The sequence below is a fragment of the Phoca vitulina genome, unplaced genomic scaffold (assembly GCF_004348235.1).
Source record: "Phoca vitulina isolate PV1807 unplaced genomic scaffold, GSC_HSeal_1.0 scaffold22, whole genome shotgun sequence".
Classification (NCBI taxonomy): Eukaryota; Metazoa; Chordata; class Mammalia; order Carnivora; family Phocidae; genus Phoca; species Phoca vitulina.
Window position 1 is genome coordinate 37,436,845 of NW_022589725.1, and position 14,584 is coordinate 37,451,428.

At 39.1% G+C, this 14,584-nt stretch overlaps 1 protein-coding gene across 1 annotated transcript in view; it reads right to left on the reverse strand.

Annotated features, from left to right (window-relative positions):
• AFF3 (AF4/FMR2 family member 3) overlaps positions 1-14,584 on the reverse strand; it is a 523,317-nt gene that overhangs the window by 182,425 nt on the left and 326,308 nt on the right. Inside the window, exon 9 of the mRNA XM_032420156.1 lies at positions 41-77. Coding sequence (XP_032276047.1) covers positions 41-77 — 37 coding nt within the window. The remainder of the gene's footprint in view (positions 1-40; positions 78-14,584) is intronic.

Here is a 14,584-nt window from a genome sequence, read left to right on the forward strand (position 1 = left end):
ACCCTCCACATATGAAGCTGTAGAGAGAAGTCTTTCTTACTTGGATTATTGTGTCCGGAGGAAACAAGCTGAGAGTCCTAAAAGAACAAGAAATATCAATTAATTTTCTTATTTTGACTTTCAAAATCTAAGTTGAATGTGAGACATACTATTGGTCATTCAGACCCTATTCATTAATCATGTTCTCTACCAGCCACTGTAATGAGAAACATTTATATCAATGTGCTTATTACTAAGCAGTTCCAGAAATGTAGTTCGCAATCACTTTGCTTTTGTATTGTAAACTTTTTGTTTATTGAGGTGAAATTCACATAACATAAAATTAACCACATTAAAGTGAGCAATTTAGGGCCTGGGTGGCTCAGTCGGTTAAGTGTCCAACTCTTGGTTTTGGCTCAGGTCGTGATCTCAGGATTGTGAGATTGAGCCCTGTGTCAGTCTCCATGCTCAGCGCAGAGTCTGCTTGCGATTCTCTCTTCCTCTCCCTCTGCCCCTCACCACCCCTGTACACTCTCTCTCTCTCTCTAAAATAAAAATAAATAAATCTTAAAAAAATGTTTAAAGTGAACAACTCAATGGCACTTAGTACACTCTTAATGTTGTATAACCACTACCTCTATTTGGTTGCAAATATTTCCATCATTCCAAAATAAAACTTGTTACCCTTTAGGCAGTGTCTCCTCATTCCCCCCTTCTCTCAGTCCCTGACAATCACCAATCTGTATCCTATCTCTATGAATTTATCTATTCTGGGTATTTCAGGGAGTGGAATCATAAAACATGTGACCTTTTGTGTCTGGCTACTTTCACTTAGCATAATGTTTTGGAGGTTCACCCATGTCATAGCACGGATCAGTACTTCATTCCTTTTTATGGCTAAATAATATTCCATTGTGTGTATACACACCAATTTGTTTAGCCATTCATCCATTAATGGATATTTCAGTTGTTTCCACCTCTTGGCTATTGTGAATAGGGCTGTTACGAATACACAGGTGTATGTATTCGTTTCAGTCCCTGTTTTCAATCTTTTTGGATATATACCCATGAATGGAATTGTGGAGTCATATGGTAATTCTATATGAAACTTTTTGAGGAACTGCCAAACTGTTTTTCACAGTGGCTGAATCATTTTGCATTTTTACCAGCCATGTATGAAGATTCCAATTTCTCCACATCCTCACCAACACTTGTTATTTTCTTTTAATTTTGAGACATTTTATGATAGCCATCTTAGTGTGTGTGGTTTTGATTTATATTTCCCTAATGACTAATGATGATGAGCATGTTTTCATGTTTTTGATGGGCACTTGTATATCTTCTTTGGAGAAATATCTATTTAAAGACTTGACCCATTTTAAAGTGGGTTGTTGGCCTTTTTGTTGTTGAGTTGAAAGAGTTTTTCACATATTCTGGATCCTAGACCCTTATCAGACATATGATTAGCATAATATTTCCCCCCATTCTGTCAGCTGTCTTTTCACTTTATTGATAATATCCTTTGATGCACAAAAGTTTTTAATTTTAATGAAGTCCTATTTATTTAATTTTTCTTTTATGGCTCATGCTTTTGGTGTCTTATTTGAGAATCTACTGCCAAATCCAAAGTCATACACTTATCTCTATGTTTTCTCCATGAGGTTTATGGTTTTAGTTCATATATTAGGATTTATTATATAACTGACTTTTAATCTAACCCACTTCCCTTTGGATGTACCTTTACTCTCATCACCTTTCTATAGATGAGGCTGGCAACCATCTCACCAGGGACAATTCACTGAACAACTCTTGTCAGTCTGACATTGGTGGATGGGAAGATTATTACAGATTTCCACTTACCTGCAATGGTGGAAAGCCAGGACTACATAGTATTTTGAGTTTAGTTACTGTTTAGGTAAATAGCAATTGAACCTGATTTTATCTGCACTTAAGTGAAATGCTAACTTTTGTTTTGGGAATTCACATCCTTTTTACTTGCAAAATTCCCATTTAGCATGAAATATAAGGGAGACTTATGAAAGAACGAATTAATCAAGATGGTAGGAATGTAAAAGAATAAGTGGCAGCACATAAAATCCAGTGATACCCCTTTATAATTTCAGTGCATGGGACAAAAACCCAGTGAAATGGAATTAACTTCTAATATACAGTTTAAGGTATTTTACTAGAGTTTTGCTCCATGAATATGTTTGTCATGGGACAGGAGATGTCCTTTATGACTTGTTGCATATTCAAATCCATATGATGTTTTCAAAAGGAATTCCACTGGAATGGTATAAAATCAGCCAGACTGCTGGGTAGGGGCTGGATGGGAAAATAGGGAAGGGAAGGAATTCCCACTCTGTTAAACAGACTGAGTCATACACAGATGCTTATAATGTTAATGCTGGTAATGGTGAGCTATTCATATGAAGAAAAAGAACAAGCTCAACTCTCAACCTGAGATTCAGGTTTTGGAAACAGTGTATTAAGATGAAATATTGTTCTGGGCGCCTGGGTGGCTCAGTTGGTGAAGCGACTGGCTTCAGCTCAGGTCATGATCCCAGAGTCCCAGGATTGAGTCCTGCATCGGGCTCTCTGCTCAGCAGGGAGTCTGCTTCTCCCTCTGACCCTCCCCCCTCTCATGTGCTCTCTCTCTCTCATTCTCTCTCTCAAATAAATAAATAAAATCTTTAAAAAAAAAAGATGAAATATTGTTCCTGAAATGATGGGCTAAAGTATAATCCTCATAAATAAATAATTTGGGCCTACTTTGGATAGTTGTTATTAAGAAGACATCCATGGTTAAACCCTCCAAATGGATTGCTATGTTTTCCATCTTTTCTAATTAATTTAGAGTTTATATTTGAACATAAATTAGTGTTAGCTTTGATACGTGAAAGTACTTTGAGCCCCATGTAGTTGACTCCTCTGAGCCGTCTGTAGATTTTGACATTTTGCAGGTGTCTTGTACTAGAAAGGTAAACACTCACTCACCATCAAATAGACAAGAATGGTAACTGAGATAATTTTCAGCATTAAGTTCATTCATTTTTTTTTTTTAAGTAGGCTCCATGCTCAGCATGGAGACCAATGCAGGGCTTGAACTCATGACCCTGAGGGCAAGACCTGAGCTGGAATCAAGAGTCGGACATTTAACCAGCTAAGCCACCCAGGTGCCCTGCATTAAGTTCATTCTTAAGGGAAAAAGTGGAGTTTTTGTGAGACTGTTTGCTCACACTCTTGGGAAAGAGCTCATTTTATTTCTTGGTGCACGTTAGGCATCCTAAAGTTCAGACAATGACTACAGACCGTAGACTCATGAGCAAAGAACCAAAAATAAGCTCACAGATAACCTGAATTATAATTATATACTGCAAGATCATGTATTTCAGAGATTGAAGACTTTGAATTTTACCTAAAATATTTGCGTAACTAATGGTGATTATTATTTCTATTTTGTGTGGGCAGTAAAGAGAGGCAGAAAATGGTTAAAGTAATTGGTTAAAAAAAAAATCACCATAAAAGTCTGCCCTTCTAGAGAGAAGGAGACTTCTGGAGAGGCAAAATAAAATAAAGACTTTGTCTTAATATGTAATGTCATGTTTGTAACCGATATCTTCTGGGTGCTGCACTGAACAAACAAATACTAGCTTGAAAATACTGACTCTAACCCCAGTGTTTCTATATCATGCAACTCTGTGGGTACGAATGATATCCCATTATCATTCTCATTGACATTTGGCCAGCACGCAGCCAGTGGGCTGGTGGAGGGCGTGAGTTACTGTATGAAGCTCCTCCCAATATTACGTCCACAGGACACTGTCTTCATTCTGACTAGGTCTCTGTTGGCCAACAACTGGGCCGGTAGCTGCTGCTTCTTGAAGGACTCCTGCTCTGCCCAGGCAGCTGCAAAACCCGGGGGCTACCACAGAATGTACAGACCCTTCATCCTTCAGAGCAAGGGCAAGGCTGGGTTCAGAGCCTAGGGAAACAAAGCCCCTCCCTCCCAAAGGGCCCAGGCACTTACTCAAGTCCCTCCCACTTTGTATTTCCTGCCACCCAGGCACCCACACACCCATAGCTTCAGTCTCAAAGGCCTTGCTGTCTCTTCTCTTCTTTCTCTCAAAGGCCCTTGCTTTCCGTAAGTAGATGCTTGCGGAATTGCTAACCCCATTTGCACATTCTTATTTTAGTCCCCTCTGGGAGCACTCTACGAGGGCTGCAAGGTTCTGTCAGTCACCTTAAAGGTTACAGAGGGAGTGTACAAAATCCCTGCCTACAGGGCCCAGGGGTCTTGAGTTAGCAGTGGAGACGATGTGTATACGAAATATTATAACCCAGGGCTGAAAGGGATGCCACGGCCGCTCTGCAAGAGTACTTCAAGCCTTTGCATTCTGTCCTTGTCCTTGGGATGCACGTCCTGCCGTTTTCTGTTTTCTGCTTGGCAAACTTCATTCTTTCTTCAAGGCTCAGAACAAAAAAGCTCAAGCGTTACCTGCTCTTTGAAACCTTCCTGAATCTCAGAAGAATGCATCTGCTTTATGTTTTCACTGCACCCACTGCCACTACAGAAATTATCTTTTCAACTAGGACTCTTTAACAAAAAAAGACAAAGCCAGCTTTATTAAGGTACAAATCACATGATACAAATTGCACATATTTAAAGTATACAACTGGATAAAAATCACAAAAAGAATGCTACTATTATTACTGTCTAGACCCAAGGATGGCTCTATCTTATTAAGGAGCATTTACTATTTGAAGAAACAAACAACAGTAATATCTATTCATTAAAGAAGGTTCAGAACAGCAATAAAGTATAAAAAAAAGTTGCCTGTCATCCCGTAACAGGGCACTGCTAAGGTTAATTGACTGCTTCTGGTTTGCCAGTGTCATTCATCAAGTGTGTGTCATTCTGACATGCGCACAAAGGGGACAGCCACTTCTGGTTACTTACAAGAATATCTACAGATGGGAATTCATTCTTCTCCACCTCCAAGTCCTGAATTCCCAACACCTATTGTTTGGTACATGGGAATCCTAAACCTTCTCTAAATGTGGTGTTTAACTGGGAAGTAAAGTTTGTACACATCATTTGGCTAAAGACAGAAATAACCAAGTGCGCTGGTATCTGAGAAAGCCCTTCAATGAAGCACTATAATAAAGACTGTATTTCGTCATGTGTAGCCTGCCATCGAAACTGTCTGAGGCTACCTTCCCTCCTGTACTACTATGAAAGAAAAGTACTGCCAATTAATTGTAAGATCCCATCAACTCTAAAACAAATCCTGATTTTAGGGAACGTAAGATGAAAAAAAAAGATCTACCTTAGATCAGTAAAATACAGTAGTTCTTAAGCCATGTAGCTTAAGGACGATCCTTATACTCTGAGGTTATTACTTAAAAATGGCTCTTTGGAACCATCTGAGGACTGTTCCACTCAGATCTCTCCTTGCTTGCCTATCAATCCAGCGTTAGAATTATAAAAGGCAAGAAATGGAAATATATCGGGGGTGGGAGGGATGGGGTGGCTGGGTGATGAACACTGGGGAGGGTATATGCTATGGTGAGTGCTGTGAATTGTGTAAGACTGATGAATCACAGACCTGTACCCCTGAAACATGTTAATATGTTAAAAAAATTAAAAAAAACCCCGAAACCGAAATATATCTTCTCTTATTTTCAGACCCACGCATTAAGCTAGTTACTATAGAAAAAGGAACCACCTGATTTGGGGTCTCTCTTCACCCCCAACCATCACTTTCTCCTCATTCTTTTCTATAAAGCTCAGAAGAGTTGAAATAAGGTAATTTATAATTAATTTAAATGTTTGTTTCAAGGGAATGCTAAAACATGGAGTTTTAGTCCAAACACTTTGTGGTACAACTTAAAGCATGCTAGGAACCCCAAGAGGGAGATAGAAAACAAGCTTTCTAACTTTAAAGTATTTTCCTTCACACTTGCTGCTTTTCTTCTCCTTCTAGTGTACAAAAAGCCAATAGGATTATCATTTCTAAAATGATGCTAGAATTCTTCTGTATAATGTTTTAAACACTGATCAGGAAAAATAGTTCCAGACCAGGTTTGATCCCACCAGAGCCAGCATCCATTGCCACATGAAATGTTTGTGAAATGTCATTAGGTTTGCTCATATGCCTTCTGAGGATGGAAAAGGTTCTACAACTTTGAGTCCTTTATTTGCATTTCAAAATCTATGAGATTGCTACAGAAATGAAGAGAAAAGGGCAAATCAAATTCAATTTTTTTTTTCTTGGTTGAATTACCTGATAATGGCACACAGTCTTTTTTTTTTTTTTAACCAAATTCAATTATTTTTGAGATTTAAAGTCTGAGATGGACATGTCTGGTAGTTTTTGTCTAGGGAATTGTGACTCCAAATTAAGATTTCAGAGAAGAGAAAAAATATCCAAGTTCATTATCAATGAACTTTACTATACATTATGTCCTTTAACACTGAGACAAATTGGGGAAATTCTCGGAAGTATTTAGCTAATTAATTTAGTGGTACTGGTAACTCAGAATGCCCAGTTAAAAGGACTTTCCTTGAGAGGTTAAATTACCCCTTCAATCTTTTTTTTTTAATTTTATTTTATTATGTTATGTTAGTCATCATACATTATTACATAATTAGTTTTTGATGTAGTGTTCCATGATTCATTGTTTGCGTATAACACCCAGTGCTCCATGTAATACGTGCCCTCCTTAATACCCATTACTGTGCTAACCCATCCTCCCACCCCCCTCCCCTCTAAAACCCTCAGTTTGTTTCTCAGAGTCCATAGTCTCTCATGGTTCATCTCCCCCTCCGATTTCCCCCCCCTTCATTCTTCCCCTCCTGCTATCTTCTTCTTTTTTTTTTTTTTAACATATAATGTATTATTTGTTTCAGAGGTACAGGTCTGTGATTCATCAGTCTTACACAATTCACAGTGCTCACCATAGCACATACCCTCCCCAATGTCCATCACCCAGCCACCCCATCCCTCTCACCCCCCACCACTCTAGCAACCCTCAGTTTGTTTCCTGAGACTAAGAGTCTCTTATGGTTTGTCTCCCTCTCTGGTTTCATCTTGTTTCATCTTTTCCTCCCTTCCCCTATGCTCCTCTGTCTTGTTTCTCAAATTCCTCGTATCAGTGGGATCATATGATACTTGTCTTTCTCTGATTGACTTATTTCGCTTAGCATAATACCCTCTAGTTCCATCCACATTGTTGCAAGTGCCCCTTCAATCTTAATGAGGGCTTAATTTTGTTATTTATTAGTCATTTTAGAGATTTTGCCCCTCAAATTCCATAAATAATTCTAACTCCTGTACTCTAGCAATAGTGATAATCTCAAATATTAATAATGTAATGAATGAACAGCAAGCCCCCAATTGTCAGTTGAGATACAGGTTAAAAAAGATGCACTGTGTGTGAAAATTAGCAACAGTCTTTGCCGTGGGCAGATTAGGGCTCCCCCAAAGATGTCTGTATCTTAATTCCTGGACCCTGTGAATATACTGCTGCTCATGGCAAAAGGGATTTGCAGATGTGATTAATAATTTTGAGATGGGAGATTATCCTGGATTATCCAGGTAGGCCCAATATAATCACAAAGGCCCTTATAAAGGGCGGGGGGAGAGTCAGAGAAGGAGATGTGACAAGGAAGTCTGAGGTCAGGATGATGAGAGCCATGACCTAAGTAACAAGGGCAGCTTGTAGAAGCTGAGAGCGACAAGAAAAATTATTCCCTAGAGTATTTGGGAGGAACGCAGCCCACCAAGTCTGATTTTAGCTCAGACTTCTGACTTCCAAAGTTGTAAGAAAATACATTTGTGTTGTCTTAAGTCACTAAGTTTGTGGTAATTTGCTATAGCAGAAATAGCACACTAATCCAGTCTTATTTCTTCCATACCAGATAAATTAATAGTACTTCCAAGGTTTTTGAAAGAAAAGCATTATTAAAATCATGTAATGTTCTTACATTTTGTAAAATGACTTTTTCTTTCTTAGGCAAGGCCAAAAGATCTAGGGGCGACATAACTCCACACAAATCCTATAAAAATCCTAAATAACATACAGTTTTTAATTTAAATTTGAAATTCTGTGCCCTATCTGATATTTGATAATGTATCTTTTTGGATGGAAGATAAGATTCTTATAACTTCATTTCTGCCTTGAAAAATATATTTTTTGTACTAATGAGGTAAGGTCTCAAATTTACTGTAGAGATAAGTTATTACTTAAACTTTATATACATTCAACAAAACAAATTTATACAATCCTTTTGGAAAAGTCACAACCAAATGGGCCTTGGGATGTGTGCTCAATTACATCAGAAATTGTACTTACACCATGGATATGTTTATATAATAAAAATATGTATTTGCTTATGTTTTGGGTGAAGCCATTATTTTGGCCAGATTATATACAAAAATTATAAGGATTCTGCATTGTATTTTGTGTGGCAATATGCCACTGGAAGTTCTAATACAAGAGTGACATGCAGGTTCTGGTTAAAGATGGTGAGATAGGAAGATCTTGAACTCACCTCCCCTCACAGATACACTGAGTCCCCACAGCTACATACTTACCCTTAAAGAAACCTAAAGGCTGGCTGACTGATGATGACACACCCAGCAAATGAGAAGAAAACTACATTAAAGCAGGTAGGAGAAACTGTGACACAATCTCCCCAAAAACCCACAACTGGGAGGGAACTCCGAGCTTCTCCTTGAGGAGCAAAGGGTTTAAACTCCATACTGAGCACTCCAACTTTTTTAGGGCTGCACTTGAGAGATTAAGTTCCCCAAACATCCAATTTTGAAAACCAATGGGCCTCGAACTCCAAGACCCACAACACAGCAGTGATCTGAGAAATGCCTCTTAAGGGGCTCATGTGCTCCAAGTCACCCAGGCCAGGGCCCTGCTCAGATTATGCCCCGACTCCTGCAGGAGGCACACCTACTTATATTAAAATCTTGGCCTGAGAGGCAGGCACCTTTTAACACACACAACTAGGAGCCTGCTGGAACACTCTCAAGGGTCAGCTGGTGGGTGCCATTTTCTTGCTCTCCCTTTGCCATGTTCCCGAGCACCAGTATATCCCAGAAGGGAGCTCTGATATGTGTCTGATGCCCTAATTTCTGTGGCTGCTGTCTAGATTATGCCTCTTAGTCTCCTGGCTCTGGAGGTCAGAGAGCTTGTGATCCTGGTCACAGGGGACTATAATAACAGGTGTGGTCATCCACAAAGGAGCTTACACCGGTCTGATGCCCTGACTTCTGCTGTCAGGGGACACTTCCACATCACCTGGCTGGGGTGACCAGTGGGGCTTCCACCTGTGGGTCCCACAAGACTGTAAACAATGGAGAAGAGTTCTTAAACTGGTACTATCCCCAGGTCACTGCAAGAAGCAATAGACCCAGGAGCCCAGTCTTTCTGTGAAGGACGCCTAGTAGCTGATCATCATGGCTGTGGCCTGAGGGGCCGGCTACTAATTAAACATGCATTTAGGAGCTGACTGTAATCTATCCCAGAGGGTGGGTGCTATCTTTGCACCCCAGCTCTGCTCCAGAATGCCATGTTTCCTGAAGGGGAGCTTTATGTGGATCTGGTGCCTGGTGTTTGTGGCAGATGCCCAGAGGATGCCCCTTGATCACCTGGTTCTGGTGGCCTGAAGGGCTTGTGTTCCTGGGTCCTAAAGGACTGTGGCAATTAGAGGGATGGTTCTTGGTAGGCTACCACGTCCAGGGCACTGCACAGACAGTAGACTGAGGCACACCGTCTTACCCCCAGTCTGTGAAGGAGGTCACTTTGCTTGTCCTGGAGCTTTAGAATGAGAGGCAGGCTTTGGGACTGGTACATACTTTAGTGGCCTACAGAGCTGCTCTCAAGGAACATAGGCTATGGACACCATCTTTGCATTCTCCCTCTGCCTCACACTAGGCTTGCTGGTATCTCCCAGAAAGGAGCTTATACACACCTTTGGAGCCCAAATTTTTGCAACTGCTGTCCAGGGAACATTTCCAGATCACCTGGCTCTGGTGGTCAGCAGTGCTTATGCCTGTGGTCCCTCAGGACTTTATATATTTGCATACTTTTAAAAGCTGTTGCCTGTGGGTCCGGTTTCTAGTCAGCCTGAATCTAGGTGCTGAGATCCTTCCCTTTGGGACACTGACATGTCTTGGCACATCCTGAACTACTGGGAGCTGTTAAAAATATAGTATGTTGCTTGGACAAGCACACAGGTTTGAGAGATGACCAAGAGCTGGGAAAGGGCTGGATAAAAAGGTTCATCTCCTACACGAGGCCACTCCTTCAAGACTGGATGAGGTGGTTATTTTATCTACTATATAGAAACCAATACAGAGAATCAAGCAAAATGAAAAGACAGAGGAATATGTTCCAAATGAAAGCAAAACTCAGGAAAAAAAAAAAAAAAAAAACCTAATGAAACAGAGATAAGTAATTACCCGATAAAGAGTTCAAAGTAATGGTCATAAAAATGTTTACTTGAACGGGTGAGAAGAATAGATGAACATAGTGAGAACTTCCACAAAGAGATGTAAAATATAAGAAAGTACCAAACAGAAGTCACAGAGGTGAAGAATGCAATGACTGAACAGAATAAATGAAGCAGAGGAAAGGATCAGTCTAATCAAAGACAAGGCAGTGGAACTCACCAATCAGAGCAAGATAAAGAAAAAAAGAATGAAATAAGTGAAGACAGCTTAATAGCCACATGGGACAAAAGACTAACATTTGCATTATAGGACTCCCAAGAGGAAAAGAGAAAGAGAAAGGGACAGAAATTTTATTAGAAGAAATAATGACTAAAAATTTCCCTACCTTGGGGGAGCAAATGGGAATCCAGATCCAGGAATCCCAGAGAATTCCAGAAAAGATGAATCCAAAGAGTCCCACACCAAGACACATTATGAATAAAATTTCAAAAGTTAAAGAAAAAGGAATATTAAAAGCAGCAAAAGAGGGGCACCTGGCTGGCTCAGTTGGTTAAGTGACTGCCTTTGGCTCACATCATGATCCTGGAGTCCCAGGATCAAATCCTGTGTCAGGCTCCCTGCTCAGCAGGGAGTCTGCTTCTCCCTCTGACCCTCTCCCCCCATGCTCTCTCTCTCAAATAAATAAATAAAATCTTTAAAAAAAAAGGCAGCAAGAGAAAAACAACTTGTTAAGTACAAGGGAACCCCCATAAGAGTTTCAGCACAAACTTTACAGGTTAGAAGGGAGTGGCGGGATATATGCAAAGTGCTGAAAGAAAAATCTTCCAACCAAGAATACTCTACCCAGCAAAATTATCATTAAGAACTGAAGGAGATCAAGAGTTTTCCAGACAAGCAAAAGCTAAAGGAGTTCATCACATAATGATGAAGGGACCACATGAAGCTGAAAAGAAGTGGCCTAATTAGTAACAAGAAAACATGTGAAAGTAAATCTCACTGGAAAAGTAAATCTTTAGTAAAGGTAGTGGATTAATTATTATAAAGGTAGAATGATGGTTAAAAGACAAAAGTGGTAAAAAATAACCATGATTACAATTAGTTAGAGGATACACAAGATAAAAAGATGTAAAATGTGACACCAAAACCAAAACATGGCAGGAGGAGAGTAAAAATGTTCAGCTTTAGAATGGGATCAAAGCTGTTATCAATTTAAAATAGATTGTTATAGATATAAGTTGTTACATGTAAGCCTCATGGTAACTGCAAAGCAAAAACCTATAGTAAATACAGAAAAGATAAAGGGAAAAGAATATAAGCATACCATAAAAGAAAGTCATCAAACCACAAAGGAGGAGAGCAAGAGAAGGAGAAAAGAACAGAAAGGAACTACAAAAACAGCTAGAAAACAACTAACAAAATGACAATAAGCACATACCTGTCAATAAATTACCTCAAATGTAAATGGACTTAATTCTCCAATCAAAAGACACAGAGTGGCTGAATGGATTAAAAAACAAGACTTGAAAAAATATTGTTGAGGCTACTGTGTGGACAAGAGACTGTGTATTAGAGGCTAGGATGAATGGCTGGAAAACTGTAAGAGTCCACACTAGATATGATGATGGCTTGGAATAGAGTGGTAGGTAGAGCAAGTGTGGAAACAGGAAGACCAGTTGGGAAGTTATTGCAATAATCAATGCAAGGGATGATAGTGTAGACCAAGGAGGTAGCTCTGATGGTGGGGGAAGTATTTAAATTTGGGATATATTTTGAAAGTAGGGTAGACATGATTTAATACAATACAATGTGTGATATGAGAGAAAGACAAGTCAAGGATGGTGTACTGGGTTGAACAGTGTCCTCCAAAAGCTCATGTCCACTCAAAATCTGTGAATTTGACCTTATGTGGATATAGGGTTCTTGCAGGTAAAATCAAGTTAAGATGAGGTCACACTAGATTAAGGTGGGCCCTAAATTTAATGACTGCTGTCCTTATAGACACAGAGACACACAGAGGCAAGACAGCCATGTGTATGTAGAGGCAGAAATGAAAGTGATGCAACTACAAGCCAAGTAATGTGACAGACTACTGAAAGTCTTCAAAAGCTAGGAAGAGGCAAGAAAGGATTCTTCCCTAGAGCCGTCAGAGGGAGCATGGCCCTGCTGGCACCCTGATTTCAGACTTCCAGCCTCCAGAACTATGAGAGAATAAATTTCTTTTAAGCTGCCCACTTTGTGTATTTTGTTACAGGTGCCTTAGAAAGCAAATACAGATGATTCCAAGGGTTTTGGCCTGAGCCAGCTGCAAAAATGGAGAAATCACTTACTGAGAAACACTGGGATAAAAGGCTTGTGGGGAGGATTAAAAGCTCAGTGTTTGATATAGCAAGCTTAAGATGTTTGTTAGGTATCCAAGAGGAGATGTTGAGTAAGTAAGCAGAACTACAAGTATGGAGTTTGGGGGTGGAGAAGGGGCTAGAGACACGAACTTAGAAGTCATAAGCTTGGCATAGAGAGTATTTAAAGCAACAATTAGATGAAATAATTAGATGAAATCACCGAAGGAGTAAACAGAGAGGAGACGTGGAAGGATTAAAGGTAAGTGCAGAAAAGGACTATCAGAGACTTTAGGTTAAGTCTGGACTAAAACCCTGCTTGAAAATACACTCTAGCAAAAACAATATGCACATCTTAAGAGGAAGGCTTGAGACACAAGAAACAATGGCCAATTAAGAAACTAACAAATAATTGTTAAGGTGTAATGCTAAAAAATGGTTATAATAATAACAGTTTGAAATACTGTAATCTCAAACTGAGAGATGATGGTGAGGGAGATCAAAGTAAAACTAATTGTTGGGGGTAGAATACAGATATGAGTTAATTGTAGGTATTGATAAAAATAGGTTTAACTAGGCTAATGTATTAAAATTCTAAAGGCAATTACTAGAAAAACAGAGTATTATGTATATATTTGAAAATCCTGAAGGGGGGAAAAAAGGAACAAAGAAAGATTAATTAACCCAAGAGGAGGTAGAAAATTTGAAAAAGCAAATAGGCATAGAAGAAAATGAAAATACAATTAAAGATCTACTCTTAAAAGAAAACTATGGACAGTATGTTTTATGGTTGAGTTACTCCATGCCTTTAAGGAGGGGGAAATTGGCATGTTATATAAAATGTTCCAGAATACAGAAAAAGGTAGAAAGCTAAAGAATTCATTATAGAAAGCTATTATATTCCTGGTGTCAAAACTGAACAAGTGTACACAAAAAGATACCTAGACCAAGGTGACTTATGAACACGGGAGTAAAATTCTAAAATTAAATACTGGCATATTGAATCCAAAAGTATATTAAATGAACAATACACCATACTCAAGGAAACTAATCATAGGAATATACAGGTGATTAAAAAATCAGACAATCTATTAATGTAATTTTCTACATTAGCAGATTAAAGAACAAAACTATGAACACCTCAATAAATACTGAATAAATTTCAACTAAATTCAAACTTGTTGTATTTCTGTATACTCTGGAAAACCGATCAGTAATTGCCAGGGGTTGGGTGTGCGGGAGGCGTTGACTACAAAGTACCAAGGGGGAGTTCTGGGTGGTGATGGAATGCTTCTATATCTTGAGTATGGTGGTCTCAGGAGCATATGTGTTTTTCAAAACTTGCAGGATACTGTTTTCAAATTGTACCTTAAGTTTTAAAAATGAAAAAATAAATCAATCCATGAAAATGTTTAGAAAGCTAGAAATAGAAGGAAGCTATCTGAGCTGGACACACAATACGCAATTCTTATACCTATTGATAACAACCACACTCAATGATTAGAATCATCCTTGTTAATGTCACGAATATGGCAAAGATGTACAGCTTCCCATCGACACAATAAGAAGGGTAAAATGAAACATATTTGTTATTTGCAAAACTCTTTAACAGTTTCTCAATTCACTTAGAGTAAAACCCAAATCCTTTCAATGGTCCTACTGTCCAAACATAATATGACTGCATTTACCTCACAGTGTCACTTACTGTTCCTCGCCTGGTTCTCTCTGCCCTGACTCCACTGTTCTTGCTGTTCCTCCAGCGTCCACGCACTTTCCCTTCCATCTGCCAGAAGTCTC